Source organism: Lolium rigidum, chromosome 7, assembly GCF_022539505.1.
Source record: "Lolium rigidum isolate FL_2022 chromosome 7, APGP_CSIRO_Lrig_0.1, whole genome shotgun sequence".
In the NCBI taxonomy this organism is placed as follows: domain Eukaryota; kingdom Viridiplantae; phylum Streptophyta; class Magnoliopsida; order Poales; family Poaceae; genus Lolium; species Lolium rigidum.
The window spans coordinates 81739289-81760965 of NC_061514.1; the positions used below are offsets into that span (position 1 = coordinate 81739289).

At 47.0% G+C, this 21677-nt stretch overlaps 1 protein-coding gene across 1 annotated transcript; it reads left to right on the forward strand.

The window, feature by feature from the left end:
• Positions 1-18016: 18016 nt before the first annotated feature.
• Positions 18017-20613, forward strand: LOC124676944 (wall-associated receptor kinase 3-like). Its single transcript, XM_047212954.1, has 3 exons — positions 18017-18899; positions 19022-19159; positions 19339-20613. The coding sequence occupies exons 1-3, from the start codon at positions 18017-18019 to the stop codon at positions 20538-20540; spliced, it is 2223 nt and encodes a 740-aa protein (XP_047068910.1). The 3' UTR covers positions 20541-20613.
• Positions 20614-21677: the final 1064 nt, after the last annotated feature.

The window sequence follows — 21677 nt, forward strand, 5'->3', positions numbered from 1 at the left end:
CCATGATGCAAGAAGGGGAATATGCGACCTGCCCAAGCTTTTCTGCAGGTCGGAAGCTGCTTCTCTGCGGAGTTCATACACGGAGGACGTGTTTGCCGAAGTGATTCAGGGCCAATGGAGGTCACTCCGCGCCGTTTGGTGCACCCTGCACCGCGGTTCATCTTCAACCTCCGATTTGGAGGCCTTTGTCGGAGCCATGCGTCGGAGCTCGACTTCCTCGCGCCTTAAGTGGTTTGTCCCTGAAGGTGTCGCGGTAGCCGGCGTTGTTGGTTCCTCGCTGGTGTAGAGGCCGTAGCGAGCTCAGATCCCATCTTCTACTTCGGCGTTCATCGCCTTGAGGTTGCCGGCGAGCATGGTGGTGGAGACTCTGAAGCACCTGATTGATTTTTTTTTAGTGCGAGGGTGTTTTTTTTTGTAAGGTTAGATGCCTTATCTTCAAATTCTAGGTTTCTTAGAGCGAGTGTTGTAAAGGGCCTCTATGCAAATTTGTACCCACCACATGTTATCAATGCAGCTTCTTAGGTGTCTTTTTGACCCCTTTCCCTGTTCAAAAAAACAAAGGATGTGATCTTTTCAAATATCATAGTGTGCCATAACATAAGAAGTGGCATCATGCACTTAACTCCTACTCAACATTTTTACTCTCTAAACGACGGAACCTAGATAAGGAGAAACTTGATCTGATACCAATCGAAATGACTTAGATGTAGCCTATAGGGGAGAGTAACACTAGTAGGAGAAAAGCTTTTAGGCATAAAAATAGCACCAGCGTATTATAAAAACTAGATAATACCCCGCGCGTTGCGGCATGATAGACAATTTAAAAAGATACCCACACGAAAAGAGAAACATCTAACCGAAAGTGGAGGGATATGTCGTGAAGCCAATAATAGGATGCACACTGTTATATCTCTTTGTGAACACAACAATGTATATCCCTGAAAATCGAGATAATTTATGAGTTGACAGCAAACTGGAAAGATGAAATATCGTTTATATATCACTCAAGTGCCAACAGAGAGCAGCTCCCATCCTCCCGGGTCGCTCTCGCGCGGGGCGACTCCGGAGGCACCCCCAAACCCTAGCAGAGCCGCCCCAGATCCTGGCCACCCCTGGCCGCTGCTGCCGCCGGCGGCGGTGGCGGCGCCTGGCCGCTGAAGACGGAGGGCTTGGCGGGCGCCCCCGACACCTCTCCTGCGCGCGTTTAGGCGACAGTTGTGGGGGTCGCGTGGGGCGGCACGGCGGTCCGTCGGCGGGTGCTGTTGCGCGCGACCGGTGGGGCGAGGGTGCGGCGGAGGTCCTGGAGGCGTCAGCGCGGGCTGGGGGCGTCGGCTTCGGCTGTGGCCGCGGCGCTGCTGCGGGGGCTGCGAGGGCCTGGTGCGGGCCGGTCTGGGCCATCTCTGGGCTGCGGCGCGGCGGCGCACTCTCCCGGTGGCGGGGTGGCTGCCAGGGAGGCTGGTCGCGGCGGCGGCGCCCGGGCCGTGGGGCTCTGCCCGGCGTGCGCGGTGTCTCTTCCGCCCGTGGTCCTGTTTCTGGTCGGGCCGGGGCACCAGCGGTGCTGGGCGGCTGCTCCCGGATCTCGACGGTGGCTCCTTTGCAGCGGTGGCGCTGCTACTGCGTTGGAGGTGTGTTTTCAGCGGGGTGCAGGCTGGCGGCGATGTGCTCCATCTTGCTGTCCGGCTGCGTGAGGAGGTGAAGGTTTCGGTTGCTCCGGGCGAAAGCCTGATCGTCCGCGGATGTCGCCATCCTCCTTGGGGGGCGGTCGTGGAGCTCTCCGACCTTCGCTGCCCTCGGGTTCACTTCTTCGGGTGAAAGCCTAGATCCTAAGGGATCGGACGACGGCGTCGTTTCTCCGTGTTTCCCCTCTTGAGGGCGTCGTCTTGAAGTTGGTGATTCCCTTCGCGCACTCCGGCAGGCTGTACACACAAGGCATCTGGGTTGGCAGAAGGTCAACCGGAGATGCGGGTATTCCGAGTGGAGGCTTGTGAGGCAACGACGATGGTGGTGGCCAAGGTCTGGTTGCGGCAAGGTCATGTTAGTCGGCTCCGTTCCGGCGTGTCCGAATGTCTTCGTGCTGGTCTCCTCTTGCTGTGAAGTCGAAGCTGCCCTTGAGCGGTGTACGATGACCTTCGAGGAGCGGTCCGGTGAAGGTCCTATTCGGCGCCTGTCTTGCTCATCTCCTCTCCGGGGCTCGTCTTCAGAATAGGAGCTGTTGGTCTCTTGTCGAAGAGCCATTTGTTTGGCATAGGCCAATTTGAGCTTCTTGTGTAGCTTTTGTTGGTAGCCAGGATGGCTAGGTGTGTCCCTCGCGGGAGTGTGGGTGGTTGTGGGTGTGCCTTGACACTGTTGTGTTGTTGTTGGTTTTCGCCCGGTTTTCTCCTAAAAACCGTGCACCTTCTGCTTAATAAATGAAGAGGCAAAGCTTTTGCTTCCGTTTCAAAAAAAAAGTGCCAACACAACAATTTTTGTGACAAACTGAGCAAAATAAGAACATGTCCTCAGTTGTTTGATAGAAGACAACCAAAATGCTGAAGATTTGCATAATTACATATCTAAAGTTTGCTAAAATCCGTGGTCGCAGTTATGTGACCAAGGTAATTCGTGAGCAAGTTTAAATAAGCACAGCTCAACCGGTCCCTTGTTGCTGCTCTTGAGAGCTCTGAAACGTTATCGTACCAATAATATTCAGTGCTCTGAGGCATCTAAATCTGATCCAAGCAGTACCCTCTAAATATTTTATTTCAACATAGACTTTCTTGCGATTGATACCTGTGTCAATCATATAGGAAATATTTGTTATGCGAATTGCGATATGAATTGTAATAAATATTTTTTTCTATCTAAACGCAGAATTATTGCAACTCGTATCGATCATTTACAAACAAAAATAATCCTAAAAATAAAATAAAAACAATTTATATCACATGTTTTAATCTGTAATGCAACTTTGAGATAGTAGGCAGGGAAGGAAAAGACACATGCTGGGAAGTTGGCAAGTTAGCATAATTACCTCACCAAAATGGAAATTAAGCAATAATTGACATCATGATTTCACTCTTTAATTCTTTAACCCAACATGAGATGAATCTGTAAGTATAGAATGTTAATCCTTGATTCATGTGCATAAATCAAAAATAAAACGAAAGCACATAAAGTAGTTGTTTGGGGATTAAATCAACTGCGGCCATAGTGCAGACCTTCCTGCCGGGAGAAGATCTGAAACATGCTGCTTTTTATTGGCATCATCTCCTTTAGAATGTGTTTGCTAGATGAGAAGCTGCATGCTAAATGGAAGAATGCGAATTCTAAGAAAGAACAAAACTTGCTTTACCTCCTGACGTACCAATTCATATTGATCTTCCTTTCACTTGCACTTTAATTTCTTGATTAACCCCTTCGATAAGCCCTTCACAATCCAGCCATATTTATCTCAGCTGTGCATTGCTCACCCTGCCTGCTCCAAATCAAACATCAGTCACACAACTATATGCAGCTCTGCCATTTTCCGCGAGCAGCGAAACCACGAAAGTAGAGATCTTGGTCCAGCGGCATGAACCTGCAGTGCCACGAAGAACGACTGATTCGTCATGGGTGTCTATAATCTAATTCAAGAAAACATGCAAAAACATTGGTCATGTGAAAAAGAAAGCCCGCGGGTGCGGGCATAAAGAGATTTGATCAGCAGAGCATAGCTGTGCTGGGTATTTAAAACCAAGCATGCCCTTTCCGTTTCCTTTGCCCGTTTCTTGTGCATCTACGTGGCGATAAAGATGGAATAGAAGCGGTAGGGGTTATTGGAAGAGAGATGGGGCGTGGGAGAAGACACACCGGCCGGCCAGGATATGAACTGGACTACCTCTCTCTACCTATCCTATCACTCGCTCTTCTCTCGTTTCTCCCTCCGCCCTCTTATACATGAAGGCTTACCCAATCTTCATCTTCAAGACTTAATTGCCATAGTCTCTACTCGCTCATGACCTATGTCGAGATCACCCCTTAAGTTAAACCTTGATCACTACTTAATTTTCTACTTCATTCATCCTTCAACCTTGAAACCAACATATGATATTCAATGATTTCCAGTGGACAAACCATCCATGTATAACTCAATGCAAATATTAGTCCATAAAGATTGTAATTAATTACCAATACCACACATGTGGGATCCATGCACTTGCAAACATGCACACATCAACAACTTAAAACTAAACCCACAATAATTGATGAATTTAAATATAGTATATTCATAATGTGTGCATGTTATTCTTATTTATTCATAATACAGTAACTAAATCCATTACACATTTGTACATGAAAAACTTGTAAAGATTCATGCCAATGGTTCAATGCATACACTAGAAGTTTCCAATAAAATGCGTATCTAACCAAAATCCGCTCTTAAGATATTTCATAGACTACATGTTTATCGATTGCTACATCATATACATATACACCATATGGTTGATGCAACTGTTAAAAATACAAAATAAATGTAATATGTTTGTACAATTTGAAACAGGTATAAGACAAGTATACTTTTTAGTAATATGCATAACAACTATATAACAACGAACCATACAAAAATATTGAAAAAATGCTGGTAAAATAAATATTTTGATATTTAATAGAAAATACATTTATTCAGATTATATATGCTAAAAATAAGTTATAAAGAAGTATACAATTATAACCAAAAGGATGATAAAATATGGTAACATGATCTTATCTTTCGCGAAATACTGATGTATGCATACGGCTAATCCAATGGAATACCCCTCTCGAGCTAGCTAGAAACTAATCCACCATTTCTATTATTAGATTCTTCAAGATCTCTATTTATACACAGCATAGTGAATCTAGCACATCTATCACCAGAATATAACTAAAATAAATGCTTATATGCCACATTACTAGAAATTCAAGTGACACATTGTGATAATCGAACTTTCTGGTTATTAATAATTAAGGTCATCTGATGATTTCCGGCTCATAATTTATTTCGCAGATTTCTAGTATTAATATTAAATGCTAATCTTTGCATGCAATTTTTTTTATCATAGTGACTAGAGTACCTGAATTATTTGTGCATGTCCTCCATTACTAATGTATGTGTTGATGGAGATAAATAGAAGTATTTAGTACCGAAGTATCTAAGCTACTTTCTTTGTGCAAGCATGCACATAGGCTTTGAGCCATGCATGTCTTCCCACAAAGGAGAACCTAAATTATATGTAGATACTCGTATATGGCGCGGTTGATCGATTGGAATATATATTATTAGCGTGGATTATGTTCTGTCTACCGAGGCAAGTAGACGTTCTCCTGATCTTGATCCCTGCAAATAGTATTCTACCATATTTCACTCCATCAATATCTCTCCATGTCCATGAATTATCTGTTGATTACGTCGTTGTTCTGTGATCCTCAATCCTCCTTGATCATATTGTTCTCCTGCTATATGATAGATCATAGTGTTGATTATCTGTTGACTATATTAATGCATCATGATACTATTCATTTTGATCATCGTGTTGTTGGAGAGAGACACATTATATTTTTATTCTTGTTGGAATCACGTAATGGGCAGGAGCTCATGTGGAGCCTTGAGGTTATCTTATTGATCTCATGATAGTGATTGTATCATCAACCTGTGAATATCTTGATCTTTTGGTATTGGTGTCACGACGATAAACATGTCGTACCGGTCACAATTTAGGTATGGGACCATCTGAGTTCTCCAAGAAGAACATCCCTTGTTCGGGAATGTGTCGGTGATAAATCCGTAGGAGCGACAATCATCAGTAGATCAAGGTGTCTGGATCTTAGTGGGACAAAGAGCTCTGATCTTTTTGTGCCTTTGTGGTGATGGCCGAGACTGTCGACGCCAGAGTACCCCTCTGCAGAGTATTAAAGTTTGGAATTTCACCTTTGTGACTCCCGAGTTGGGAAGCTTGCTGTCATATTTGATATCAATAATTTCCTTATCATTTTAGGCTAAATTATTTTCTTTTGTTATTGTATTCATTTTCGTGAATACTGTTCCGATTATTAAACTGTTAATTTCTTTTCATTCCAGCTAATTCGTTGATGATCTATTCTCTCTTGTTGTATCTACTTGTTGAGTATGCCCTCATACTCACCCATGCTATTTGCAATTTTTCCGCACAAGCTAACCACATTTGGACTTAATGGCAACGAGTAGGACTAGTACAATGGGAGGGAAAACGAATAAAGATGCTTGTTTGTAGCACTACTTGTCTAGCAAAAATAATAAATAAAGTGCCTCCTGTTTTAGCTCTGTAAATATGTGTTCCCTTTTAGCCTTACATGAATAGGCCCGTCTTCAAGGCGTGACACACACTTCATACATATACAAAGTAAATTGACTATCTAATTAATCTGTCTATTACAATATGAAAAGGGCGTGACATAAATAATTCTCAATAAATTGATGGTTTAAAGGGATTTAATTTACCCCCCGATCGGTTCACCTGGCTGCTGTTAACTTGTACTACTAGTATTAGGAAGAAGAGAGTCGCCGCAAACCATAGAAAGAATTGAGAAAACTGAGAAACAAGGCTACGAAATGAACAACTGAAAACATGCAGGAAGAGATCCTGAATGACTCTTTTCAAAAATTTAGATCATTTTTTTGCCTCTTCTGAAACTTTAGTACTTTAATGGCTTTTCTTGGTCACGTCATGCATGATGGCCCAATTGGAATGGAGGTAATGCCATTTTGGTTAGCAATTTTGCTCATAGTCTATGCTAAAAGTGACCAAGTCATTAATCTAAGAGCATCTCCAGCCGCGTCCTCAAAACGGCACCCAAAGGTATTTAGGGCGCCCCGGATAAATTTTCGTTTCCAGCTGCGCGTTCCAGATCCTCCTTCCGTCCGACGCGACCCAATACGGTGTTCGGCGCCCCGAGCCCGTCCCTGGTCCACAAGGAACGCTTCGGGCACGCCGGACAAAACGTAAAGCATTTTATTTCTCGTCTTCGGCACTGTGAACGGTTGGTTCACGCCTTTTATTTCTCGTCGCGCCTTCCCTCCCGCGCCTCCCACCCCTCCGTCGCCGCTCGATTTGCCGGCCGTTTCGATAGCAGATCTCTTTTGAGTCGGACACCGTCGTGCCAGCTGGCTCTCTCTCCGGCCTTTTCGCCGCCGCCGCTTCGCCAACGCGTCTCAGAACGCGCCGTAAAATCCGCCCCACCTTCACGCACAGAAGGTGTTCGACGCCTTGTCAGGTAGGCGCGATTGGTCGATGTTCGTTGCCTCGTCCGCCACGGCTGAATTTTAACCATTAATTTTGCTTTGAACATGGATAGCGACGACGAGATGCTTGTCCGACTGCTGGAGGACGAGCAAGCCTTCCATGACGACATTCGGGAGCATTTGCTGATCATCTGTTACCCTCCAAAACCCCCCGACGGGCTTTGGTTAGGCAACACGAAGAGCCGGGAGGCTCCTAGGGCCGCTTAGTGGATCCCTGGCACCTCGCGTCGTCCCGCAAATCTTCTGGCGCGCGTCCCGGCGGTTGCTCGGGCGTGCCACCCGACCTAGACCTGGTCGGGAAGGTGTTAGTGCTTCGATTGTTCCTGCATGGTAGACACGTGCACATTAAATACGAGCCTTATCGGCTCTCGGGTTTCCACGTGGATCGGCTCAAAGAGCCGATCGCCCCATGGTCCTTGATGGATTAGCAATGGCATGGGGATCCTGCTTGATCAGGACAAAGCTAAAACGATCCACGACGGTTTAGGGTTTTCACCGCATAATCGGAACGTCCTACGTGCGATCGGGCCTAGCAGCTACGAGAGACGGTGCAAACTACCCCTACGAGAGGCCTAAAAACCAACATAACGTTGATCCCCGGAACATCCCTCGCAGGGACGGTAAACAGCATCTAACGCACCACCGGATCCTCCGACCCCGACGATAAGGCCTAACTATGCAGATATTAAACTAATCCCTGCAGATGCAGGGAGCAACTATAACGGATCGGATCTACTAAGCATGATCAAGCAAGATGATGCCCTTACGTCTGGATAGACGTAAGGGCAGCTAGATATGCAAGGGTTGCACTACGATAGCATATTACGTGAAGAACAATGCTAACCCTAACACATCTATGATAACTACGTTGCTCGCCATCAAAAGGCTTCGATACGAGCAACGCATGAACAATACTAAAGCTTTACGCTGCCTAGATCGCGAGATGCGATCTAGGCAGCATGATGCTTACCGGTAAGAACCCTCGTAGGAAAGGGGTGGCGATGCGCCGAGATTGGTTTGTTTTGGTTGAACAGTGATTGTCCTCCTTTTCCGATAACCCTAGATACATATTTATAGTCCAAGGGACTTTCTAATTGAGGCGTGCACCTCACCGTGCACGGGCCGGACTCTATCTCTTTAATCTAACTTACAATACGATCTAATATGTTACAGATACATGGGCAATTAAGCCCGAACTCTCAGCACAAGGCCGCTTCAAAGATGCTTCATGTGTACATCCTTCAAGCCCATCTTCACTTACGGCCCATCTCCTGATTTGGCCAAAATCGGGTGGTAACACATGCCCCCCTGGTTTTGGTAATGATAATTGCAAAACCATCTGTCTCCTTCAAAGGGTCATGTCGTGGCAGAACCGTCGCAGTTTCCTTCATGATGATGTCTTGCCTCCTCGCCTTCTCTGCACGACTTGACGGTTCTGGCACCACGTCCTCGGGAACTGCTTAGGCATTAAACCATATATTCCCCCTTTTATTCGGCCACTTCATGTAGTTCTCTTCCTCATCCTCTTGGCACTAGTACTTCCAAAGAAAAAACCCTCCTTCGCCACTATGTCCTCCTCTTCGTCGGATCTTTCTGCGCAGTCCTCCCCCTTCCGCGAGCCGACGCCGGAGTGGAACCCGGAGGAAGCCCATGCGGCCAATATCCGCAGCGCCATCGAGGCCGGGGACGAGCCAGGCCACGACTTCTCTACTCGGTCGAGGACGACCAGTCCCCGACCGACGGGAGAGCGACCTCCGCTTCCTCGCCAATGAGGAAGCGGTGGAGGAAAGCGACGACGACCACCTTCTCGGGACGGGGCCCCTCCTCCGAAGAGGAGGAGCAGGAGGAGGAGGAAGAAGATGACAGGCTCCTCCGACGAGCCGCCGGCCAAGCGCCACTGCCCCTGGCCCGGCAATCTCAGCGATTTCGACAGCGACGACGACGACGCTGATGAAGAAGACGAGGACAACGAAGGTCCTGCCGGCGGTCGCTACAGCAGCGACGATGAGCCGGTTGGGAGCAGCGCCGACGACGGCGATGATGGCGACGACGACGAGGGCAACAACGGCCCCTAGATTGGGTCTTAGCTTAGGGCCAGCAGTAGCAGACGGGGCAATGTAGCCCCTAGGGTCCCTTTTGAGAGCAATCAGCTCTTTATGTAAGAACTCTAGTTTATCAATGAAGAATTTCCCCAACTCGATTTTGTCGACCTCCTTCATGGTAATTTAGCCGATTGCCCTTCGTACTGAACCCGCCGACTGCCAATCTGGTCGGTGCTTAAGGAGCCGATGGCAATGCATCGGACTCTCATGGCAAATTCGAGGGAGATCCATCCGGACCTCCACCTTCCGGACGAGCCACAATCGTGCGAATCCTAGATCCTGGAGATGCAGATTCAATCTGAACGGAATGTTAGACTTTAGCGGCATCCTCGTCTTCCGGATCCTCTTTTCCTTCTAGAGGTCTTAGGACCATCGTTAGAACAACTCCGATACTGAAGCTAATACTTTTGCGGAACAGGCGGTACTCGCCCACAACTGTCCTTGTAATGCTTCATTTCTTTGTAGTCACATCTGGTCCAGAGCCCGTCAACGATCGTTGCCTCCTCCCAATACCTCCAGCTATTCCCTTCTGCAATAATTCACCCTCTCTCGACGAGTTGTGATGCAGAGCAAGCCGATTTCAACCAAATCGGCTCAATAGAACAAGGAACCTTAAGAGCGGGCTGCCCCCCGAGCCTTAGTCCAGGCGAGGATAAAAGCAGACCAGCCGATTGAGCCACCATCGGCTTCCCAACTGTAGCGCTGTGTTAGCTGAACTCCACAAAATCGGCTCTCCAGATCATCGATGCTTCAGAGCTAGCTGCCCCCCGAGCCACTCCAGCTTAAAAACAAGGCAAGAACGCTTACGCTCAAGGAGCCAGCACCTGGCAGATTTTGGAAAGGTCAGCAGCTCCCTTGAATCAAGGAACCTCAATGTAGTGGCCTTTCAGCCCCTCCCAGCTCCATTCATGCACCTTGCTGTTTTGAGGGGTTCATCATCTCGGGCAAACTGATGCAGCTTCTGGTGCGAATGGCTCGGCTCTAGGAGACCATCGGATGATCATCGGTTGTTCTCATGATCCTAACCTGATCCGCAGGCTTGCGCAAACACTGCTGATTTGGTGATGGCTGCTCCATAAGACCTCTGCTTGTAACGCCACGCGTCGGCTTTGCCCCATGAGACCTCAAACAAGATCATGACTCTTACCAGCCAACCCAGCGGGCTGGCCATCTGGTTCCGGGCGGGTGCCTACAACAGAGCCCTGTGCGTGTCACTCAAATGACTTGTATGTGGAAACTGATATTTTTGGCGACATCAGTACCGTTCCTCAGACAAGCTGTGATGCAGGGCCAGCCGATTCCGACAAAATCGGCTTCCTATAGCAAAGGATCCTTCAGGGCCAACTGCCCCCCGAGCTTCTTCCGTTCAAGTCCCGCGTCTCGCCGATCATATTGGCTCATCATCTTTGGCAGGCTGATGCAGCTCCCGGTGAGGACGTTTCCCTGATGCTCTCCCCCATTTTGGTCGTGACATGCCGTAGCCGATCGCCTCATCATCGACTATCCTCCTGGTCTCAGAAGAGACATGCTGCTTCGTCGGGCTCGCCCTTAACCTGAACTGCGTGTTTGTGCTGCTCCTGCTATTGATCAGGGCCGCGACCCGATATTGCCAACACAATGATCCGCTTGGGGGTTTGCTAACGGAGCCATCAACAATTCTACTGAGGAGAGCCGCCGGCATGTTTGCCCTTCAGTGGAACCTCGCTGCCTGATGACTGCTGCGTATGACGGTCGCATCCCTGAAGTCGATGGCCGTGCATCGGCTGTGTTCAAAAATTTCGATGTTTTCGATTTTTTGTGGCCGATTTGTTTATGTATCGGCCCCCGTACTTGAGCTGCTCTGCTGGAAATTTGACATCCGTTCCCAGCTCCGTATCCTCGTATATCATCCACCTATGTGCCCCCCGAGCCGATTCTGTCAAGTAATTGATGGTATCGGCTCTTCAGGCATCCATTGGATCAATGCTGAACACAGACGAAGGTATGTTGAGGATAATTTCGGCCGATTGCCAGAATCGGCCTCCTTTTTTGTTGCAATGCTTGACGATGGTTTGCAACCTCTTGGATTTCCACTGTGGCATGTTGGAGATAAGATCCTTTACTTTTCATTTTTTGAGGGCCGATCGCAGGGATCGGCCTTGCCACGTATGTCCAAAGTCTTGGACGTGCTATTCCGTTAGGCCGGTGGATAAAACCAGCCTTACCCCATTCTTCGAGGCTTCGATGCGCTCACAGCCCTCTAAACTGATCCCAGAGAGCGGCTCTTGGTCATCTGCTTCCCACACGCTCATGGCAGCTAATGATATCTCGATTGAGTCATCCGCTTGAACGACTTCCACTTCATCTCCGTCCCACTGTATGATGCATTGATGCATTGTAGACGGGATACAACAGTTAGCATGAATCCAGTCCCTTCCCAATAGGACGGCATAATTGCTTTTGCTGTCAACGATGAAGAACGCGGTAGGTATGGTTTTCCGGCCCACAGTAAGCTCTACATTCAGAACACCTTTTGCTTCTGACGCCTGGCCGTTGTAGTCGCTTAATGTGATGTTGGTCTTGATCAGATCGTCGCTGGAATGCCCTAAACGACGTAGCATGGAATACGGCATTATGTTGACTGCCGCTCCGGTATCAACCAACATCTTGCTGATAGGCTGCCCATTGATGTAACCCTTCAAGTATAGGGCTTTCGGATGCTCGTAGCTTATATCTTGTGGCTTTTCAAAAATAACTGGTCGTGGACCGCAGTCGAATTGAGCCACTGAAACTTCCTCGTCGCTTGGAGCGCGAAACTCTGACGGGAGTATGAATACCATGTTTGTACCAGCCGATGCATCTGCATCGGTATCAGCCGATGCCTGTGCATCGGCTTTCGCCTGTTTGGGGCGCCATACTTTCTTTGGCGGGCGCGCCTTCGTCTCTACTGTTTGCTGGATTTTCGCGGCCAGATCGGGCCGCGCTCTTCTCAACGTGTACAGGGCCGTGCCTCGGCTTCTTCCAGGTTTCGCAGCCGCTGCACTCTACGCTTTTGAGAATGGCTGAGTCCATCAGGGCACCACCTTGGTCGGTGATACCTATCTTCTTCATCTGACTCCTCGAAGTCTTCTTCTTGAGATGACTCAGCTCGTTTGTTCTGATGTGGGAGAGGTCCTAGACGCTCGAACACTGAAACTTCGTTCGTCCTTCTCCTTTGCTGTGTGCATTCTGGGCAGTTCTCGATTGTTGGCAATCGGCTTATTCCTGAGTCCCAGCAATGTTTGAAGAAGGGAAAGTTCCAGTGCTTGTCCACGTTGTCTTGCTCCTTTGACCTCCCTCTGGCGCGACGTTCGTACCCGTCGTCGTTCCTGTCATGCTGACGATACCTCCTGTTTGCATCAGACCGACGATATCCTTCATCGTCGTTGTCGTAGCGGCGACGTCGGTCGTACTGCTGTTCATATTTGCTGAGGAGATGCACGGATAATGGGCGTGGATACCGTATGTTTCTCACCTCCTCCTCGGTCAGGTATCGTCTATCGTCGTCTTGGGGCCGGTCACGTGGAGCGGCCTCCTCTTTATCTTTGCCACGAGAGTGGCTGCTCTCTGCTTTGTCCGCGCCATGGCGAATCACGAACCCTGCCATATTGGCATCGAAAGAGAACCCCGGTTCTCTTATGGAGTGGCTGAGATCTACCGTACTGACACCATGCGACAGACACGTGTTTCCTCTGAGCTTGATGTTGCGAGAACGGGTTGTCTCAGAGGAGCCGATGAGTTCGGCTTTACAGATGGCCTTCAGCTCATCGTATTTCTTCTTGTGCTCCGCAGGGAGATCCTTGTATGTGATCTGCTCCTCTGCCATCTCGTATGTCGGTGTTGACGTGGATGTTGCGTAAGAGGTCCCACCGGGCGTGCCGAATGTGTTACCCTCCAAAACCCCCGACGGGCTTTGGTTAGGCAACACGAAGAGCCGGGAGGCTCCTAGGGCCGCTTAGTGGATCCCCGGCACCTCGCGTCGTCCCGCAAATCTTCGGCGCGCGTCCGGCGGTTGCTCGGGCGTGCCACCCGACCTAGACCTGGTCGGGAAGGTGTTAGTGCTTCGATTGTTCCCGCATGGTAGACACGTGCACATTAAATACGAGCCTTATCGGCTCTCGGGTTTCCATGTGGATCGGCTCAAAGAGCCGATCGCCCCATGGTCCTTGATGGATTAGCAATGGCATGGGGATCTCGCTTGATCGAGGACAAAGCTAAAACGATCCACGACAGTTTAGGGTTTTCACCGCATAATCGGAACGTCCTACGTGCGATCGGGCCTAGCAGCTACGAGAGACGGTGCAAACTACCCCTACAAGAGGCCTAAAAACCAACATAACGTTGATCCCCGAAACATCCCTCGCAGGGACGGTAAACAACATCTAACGCACCACCGGATCCTCCCACCCCAGCATAAGGCCTAACTATGCAGATATTAAACTAATCCCTGCAGATGCAGGGAGCAACTATAACGGATCGGATCTACTAAGCATGATCAAGCAAGATGCTGCCCTTACGTCTGGATAGACGTAAGGGCAGCTAGATATGCAAGGGTTGCACTACGATAGCATATTACGTGAAGAACAATGCTAACCCTAACACATCTATGATAACTACGTTGCTCGCCATCAAAAAGGCTTCAGTACGAGCAACGCATGAACAATACTAAGCTTTACGCTGCCTAGATCGCGAGATGCGATCTAGGCAGCATGATGCTTACCGGTAAGAACCCTCGTAGGAAAGGGGTGGCGATGCACCGAGATTGGTTTGTTTTGGTTGAACGGTGATTGTCCTCCTTTTCCGATAACCCTAGATACATATTTATAGTCCAAGGGACTTTCTAATTGAGGCGTGCACCTCACCGTGCACGGGCCGGACTCTATCTCTTTAATCTAAATTACAATACGATCTAATATGTTACAGATACATGGGCAATTAAGCCCGAACTCTCAGCACAAGGCCGCTTCAAAGATGCTTCATGTGTACATCCTTCAAGCCCATCTTCACTTATGGCCCATCTCCTGATTTGGCCAAAATCGGGTGGTAACATCATCGCGTTCCTCCAGAACATGCTTGACATCGAGACGGAGAAGCGGAAGAGACCGCTCCGTGAAAGTTCAAGGCCGGGAAGGAAGAAGTCGAAGCCCCGACAGAGGATGGAGGGGCATACCATGCTACACAACGATTACTTATCAGATGATGCAACACAGGCCGACAATTTTCGACGCCGGTATAGGATGAGCAAGGGTTTGTTCATGAATATCCTCCAAGGTGTTCGAGACTTCGACCCCTACTTCAAGCTGAAGCACGACGCTATAGGTATTCCCGGGTTCTCGTCGATTCAGAAGTGCACCGCCGCCATGAGGATGCTTGCATACGGAGCATCTGCAGATACACAGGACGGCTACCTTCACATGAGTGAGTCTACTGCCATTGAATGCATGCACAAGTTTTGCCGAGCTGTGGTGGGAAAGTTTGGCAAATACTACTTGAGAGGGATAACTGAAGAAGTGAATGCGAGGATCATGGCACAAAATACTGCGAGAGGATTCTCCGGGATGCTTGGAAGCATCGATTGCATGCACAGGTCATGGAAGAACTGCCTGTTTGCTTGGCAAGGTATATACAAAATGCGTCATGGATATTGCACTATGGTGCTTGAATCTATGGCAGATTATGACTTGTGGATTTGGCATTGTTTCTTTGGCATGTCGGGATCACACAATGACATCAACGTGTTGCAGCGGTCTCCGGTGTTCAGCAAACTAGTGGAAGGTCATGCTTCACCATGCAACTATGAGATCACTGGCCACGAATATATCAAAGGCTATTATCTAGCCTATATATCTAAAATGGGCCACTTTTGTTAAAATAATATCGGCTTCACATCATGTCAGAAGAATTGCCACTTTGCTTCAAGACATGAGGCTTGTAGAAAGGATGTCGACAGGGCATTTGGTGTGCTTCAAGCTCAATTTGCAATTGTCCGGCCTGCTCTAAGCTGGTCCCACGACCAAATGTGAAAGGTGATGTAGCCTTGTGTGATCATGCATAATATGATCATCGAGGATGACCGCAAGAATCAGATCAGGAGACATATTGGCCTATCAGTGTCAGGGCCCTGCGAAGGTTGATCATGAGGTTCCTGCAGATTTTGCCGATTTCCTCGACATGCACGCAGATATCCATGACAACAATGTTCACGAGCTACTTCAAAATGATCTCGTTGACCATATGTGGAGGGTCAAAGGATTATCAGCAAGTGTCGTGGCGCCTTGATCTAGCGCCATTTATTTGTTTAGTTGTTTCATTGTTTGTTGTATTTTAATTTGAAAATAATTTTACTAAACATATTTATTTGTATGATATGTTTAATAAATGGTTGTGTTTTTAAAAACCCTATAAAAAAAGTTTTAAGCCGTGTTTGGTGGACGGGGCTGAGGAGCGGAGTCCCCAAACGCGGCATGAAGAAAACACGTCCCCTAAACATTCGACTCAACACCGTTTAGGGATCATTTTGAAGGACGTGGCTGGAGATGGTCTACCTATAGCTTTTTTTTTTTGAGCGGATGGTCTACCTATAGCTAATGACTTACACGCCGTCCAGGTTTTCTACCGTGAATGAGGACCCTCACTTAAAAGAATTTAACTGGGCTGGGCTGGCGGCCCCGAGATGAGTCCCGAATTCCTGTCCTGTCATCCTGTGTGGAGAACAGAGAAGGGTTCATCCTCGGAGTATGAGGCGCGGCTGCGACTGTCGTACGCGAGAACGCGACGCCGCTGGAGTCCCCTCCGAGGGAACCCGCGATGAGCCCGTATGGTCGGCCACGGACGAGCCCATTCCCGTGGCGGCCGCCGGCGCGGTTGTCGAGGCGATGCTCACGGTGGAGGGCATTGTCGCTGTGCAGCTTCATCTTGCCAGCGGCGACATTGGCTTTCTGCGTGACTCCGCTCGGCGTTCGACCGCGTCGTCGCCGCCTTGGCAAGCCCCCCCTCCGCCTTCTTTTTGATCTCCGCCACCCACCCATTCAACTATTATTTCCCGTTGTCCTCGTCCATCAGTTTTGCTGATTTGACCCGAATTTGTTCCAGGTGGTTTCCCCGTGTTGAAATTAGAGAGAAATTTGGTTGTTTATTTTTTCGGGACGGCGAGACGGAGTCAGCCATGTGACTATATCGTCGTCTTCTGACTCGTTCGACACAAACCTTTGGCAACAACAACTCCTTGTGTATACATACACGCTCAGGAGTTCTTTAGACAACTACTGAAGCAATTTCTAAAGCTACAGTATTCCTTTTTTTCTAGGGAACCAACCATCGGAGGGCGATCTGCCCACCTGAACTTTGTTCAGTGTTCTCGGTGAATTTGGAAAGAGGGATTCTTGAGTACAAATCCTCCATATATGACACTTCTATTCGAGGAGAACTGGACACCACTATTATTTCAGGTGAGTTTTGTTGACATGTTTTCAAGAATACGGTTCTAGGATCCGCTATCTGTTCGTCTTTCATTTACTTGAAGGTTAATTGGATACACTACAAAAACAAGAAGAATGTTTTTCTTTTGACAGCCTAGAGGAATCCTTATTTCTTCCATGACTATGAATTGTTGAGGCTGGCTGCTCGCCAGTACGCTATAGCTATCTAAAAACATGCTTGTGTTGGGACCTGTGATGGAGTAGGTTGCTGAACGCAGAGTTAAGTTCTTCAGAGAACACGATTTAACTTGGAACGGCGGGTTTGTTCCTTCACAGCATATCCTGCTTTTGTTAAGCATCATACACAGACAACAGATCCTGCTTCTGTGGAGTAGAACATCTATAACTGATGTTGAAGGAACAAAACATTATTATAGAATTCCATAGTTTGCAACTTGGAGAGTATAAAGATGAAACGTCCTTCAGGCCATCTATGTACCATACACATCTAGGAGAAATCTTGAAACACTAGAATCCTATAAGAAAATTTTCTATGTAGCCCATTGAAAAAAAAGAAAGAATTGTGGCATGAGTTTGGAGCTCATGGGAAAATCCATGTGTGTCTTCCATGGACCTTTTCTCCCTTTTCAAATAGACGTTTTTCATTAAAATCGTCTTTTTTCTTATTCTAGCGTTTTTCTGTTATGTAGGAATCAGATCCAACATAGTTGAAGCGGATTGTAAATAATGCAGCTTTGCCTGCCACATGTCCGCAGTTCTGGCTTATTGCTTATGCTTGCTGGGGCTGGTGCTATTGCTTTTGTTTGATTGATCCCTACATTGTCTTGTTGAACTTTCTTTATCCTTCTTAATATAAGACAACAAATTATCTTGCATGGTTGAGACTTTTAGTTTAACAATGCATCTATCTGTGTGAGCAGGTGTATGGCCTTCATTTTCTATTTTACCCATTACTTTTTTTGTAACAAAGCTGTTGATTAGCTAACATTTGTCAAAATAGACGAACCCTAATTCTTGTGTGTTGTATTGCAATGACGCTCATGGGGTACATAGAGGTACATGTAGGTGGGGAGACTTCGACTACAAGAAGATCATTTTGTTTAAAGTAATCCTAGCCCTTATCTCTAATCTACACATATTCTAACAACATTATCATGTTTGCTTATTCTCAGCTAAAGAATATGCAAGTGTTCCTGCAGCTTGGCCTGAGCCTTGTACTGCTTGCAGCACAATGCACACCTGGAAATGCGGTTCCCAGTTCACAGTGCCGAAGGCAGTGTGGTGCTGTTGAGATACCGTACCCATTCGGCATCGATCCGAACTGCTCACTCGCAAGAGGCTTCGACATCAGTTGCAAGGTCCAGGATGGCATCCCTAAGCCATTCCGAGGCGACTTTGAGGTGCTCAGCATTTCCTTGACTCAGGGCACGATGCGGGTGCTCAATTACATTGTGGCCCATTGTTACAACACCTCTACAAAAAGCATGGAGTTTATGGGCCGTTTTAATGGGTACGTGGGCCGACCTTCCTCTCCGCTTCGTCTCTCCGATGTCCAAAATAGGTTCACGGTCATTGGATGCAAGGCCCTCTACTTGATCTCCGATGGCAACGGCACAGGCTACCAAGGCGTAGGCGTCTCAACATGTCGCAACTTTTCAGACTTAGTAGATGGGTCATGCTCTGGCATAGGATGCTCCCAGACTATGATACCAAAGATGATGTACAACTATGGCACAACTACCTCGGATTTATTCAACACAAGCCAAATCTGGGAGTTTAACAGGTGCAGCTACGCTGTGCTAATGGAGGCAGCATCATTCAACTTCAGCACCATGTATGTAAGCACCACCAAGTTCAATGACACGAATGATGGGCGGGTACCCATGGTCCTTGACTGGGCGATAAGAGATCATAGGTGTGATGTCGCCACACAGAACAAGACAGGCACTTATGCATGCCTTAGCAGCAACAGTGTGTGCATTGATTCCCTCAATGATAATGGATACATATGCAACTGCTCCCAGGGATACAAAGGCAACCCTTATGTTCCATATGGCTGCCAAGGTACTAATTAGCTTCGATCTGAATGTGTATACACGCAAATGCTTATCAAATTCTGTTCTGAATGTATAAATCCCCTTGTTTGTTGGAAAATCTAACATCGAGTTTTGCCAATCTTACTGCAGATGTTGATGAATGCAGTGACAATCCGTGCCCTTCAGGCGGCTCTTGCCACAATAAAGTTGGAGGATTTCGGTGTTCTTGTGGAGTAGGAAGAAAATTGGAAAGCAATACATGCAATCCTGATATTGGCTTAATAATAGGTAACACCAGAGAAGTCATCACCTAGCTAAATCAGTACTTTTTGTTGCATTTTTGTGCAATCTAAAGACAAAAAAAAGTAAATGTAAAACCAATAACGCATCTGTTGTTGACAAAATTAGATGAAGTATGCTCTATCTCTCTCTCTCTCATAGTTCTCCAATCTGATGTCGTTATGCAGGAGTTACAATGGGATTATTTGGTGTAATGGTTATCATCATGATCAGTGTCTTCTGGGGACAAATGATAATCCAAAAGAGAAAATTGAACAAAGTTAGGCAGGACTATTTTCAACAGCATGGAGGCTTGCTTTTGTTTGACATGATGAAATCGGAGAAAGGCCTTGCATTCACGGTATTTTCGGAATCTGAACTCACAGAAGCCAGTGACAACTTTGACAATAGCAGAATACTTGGAAAAGGAGGACAAGGAACCGTCTACAAAGGAATAATAAAGAACAGCATGCCGGTTGCAATTAAAAGATGTGCATTAGTTGACGAAAGGCAAAAGAAGGAATTTGGCCAAGAGATGCTCATTTTGTCCCAAATCAATCACAAGAACATCGTTAAGCTCCTGGGTTGTTGCCTTGAGGTGGAAGTTCCAATTCTAGTCTATGAGTTTGTCCCAAATGGTACACTATTTGAGCTTATCCATGGCAAGAACCAAGCATTGCAAATATCCTTTAGCACTCTCTTAAGGATTGTTCATGAAGCATCCGAAGGACTCAGCTTCCTACATTCATACGCGTCTCCCCCAATAATTCATGGTGATGTGAAAACTGCCAACATCCTTCTTGATGACAACTACATGGCCAAAGTGTCAGACTTTGGAGCTTCCGTACTAGTCCCATCTGATAAAGAACAGTTTGTCACAATGGTTCAAGGTACTTGCGGATACCTTGATCCTGAATACATGCAAACATGCCAGTTAACAGACAAAAGCGACGTGTACAGCTTTGGAGTTATCCTTTTAGAGATCCTCACTGGTCAGTTGCCACTGAAGCTCGAAGGGCCTGATAAGCAAAGAAGCTTATCGTTGATTTTCTTATCTGCTATGAAGGAGAACAATCTTGATGCAGTTTTGGTGAGCCATGTGAAAGGACAAGAGAGCATGGAACTGTTGAGAGGACTCGCAGACCTTGCTAAAAGATGCCTAGATATGTGTGGTGACAACAGGCCCTTAATGAAAGAGGTCGCGGACGAGCTCAATAGATTGAGGAAACTTTCGATGCATCCTTGGGTACGGCTTGACGTGGAGACAGATGCAGAAAGCCTTCTTGGAGAAGAATCCACCAGTGGTTATGAAATAGAATTAAGTGGGTATCCTATGGGCGAAAGTGAGAACCAGCCAATAAACCCAAGAAGTTCCTATTATGCAAGGTGATTAAGATACGCATAATAAGTATATTAAATCGCTAATTGCAGATAAAAAGAAGTTTCTTCTGGACCTTGTTACCATGTACTTGTGAGGTTAGCATTGCTGCTACTTGATTCACTTGTGTTTACTTTTTTTTTTTTTTTTAGATAAAGGAGCAATAGCCCCAGCCTCTGCATCAATTGATGCACATGGCCGTTTATTATAGATCAAAGAGTATCAAGTATCAGGTATGAGTAACAAAAAATAGGAAAAAAATACATCATGGAGCCGACATGGTTGCCACAAAAATCAACCAACGAAACCAGACACATCTAAATAGGCTAGCCATACTCTATCCTATTACTGTGTCGCCACCCAGTAGCCCGGTAGTAGAAATCCTGCGTAACCAGCAGAAGTTTGTTGCAGGCAATATCCATATCCTTGCGCTGATCCTCCGGTAACAGGAGACTTGTGTTTACTTGTAATAGGGAATAGTCTAGCTCTTACAACTTGTAGATTAAAAAAAATATCGTTTATTCATTTGATGTGGTAATAAAATGATTGATTCCCATTGACAAATTCGCTAGTTAAGTTGTCAAGAGCTCTGTGTGTATACATAGAACACTCGATGTGCTGGCTGTTCTTCAGAACACAACTATGGAAGCAAGCTTTAAACTGGTATGGTTGCTGTATGCTTTTGTTTCCCTATCTTGTGTTGGTACTCGTACGTAGATGCAAGAAATAAGTCCAGTATGGATGTAGTACTGTCAAAGAGAGAGAGTAAAGTGCATGCACAAAACAAGCTGCAGATCTGCCATAAACCACATGTGGCCTTGCAGAACCTCCGAGCAGCGGTGAGTAGCAAGCACAGGGATTCCATCCCAACCTCCCAACCAGATGTCAGTTCGCAGCCCGAAAGGCCACCTCACTGCTAGCTGGAGTTAAGTTATGCCGTGGTTCTAAGTTTATTGGCAATGGCCTAGTGCCAATATAATTATCCTAGGACAATGAATAAAATCCGAGCTGTCGCACTTACCGTCACGCCACTGCCTCGGCCACTGATTCCGATGCCAAATGGCCCATCTTTGAAACCATCTCATTTCCAAACTCAACTGGTAACCTGATCGAACAGATAGGATCAGTCAGGCGACTTTCCATGTCAAG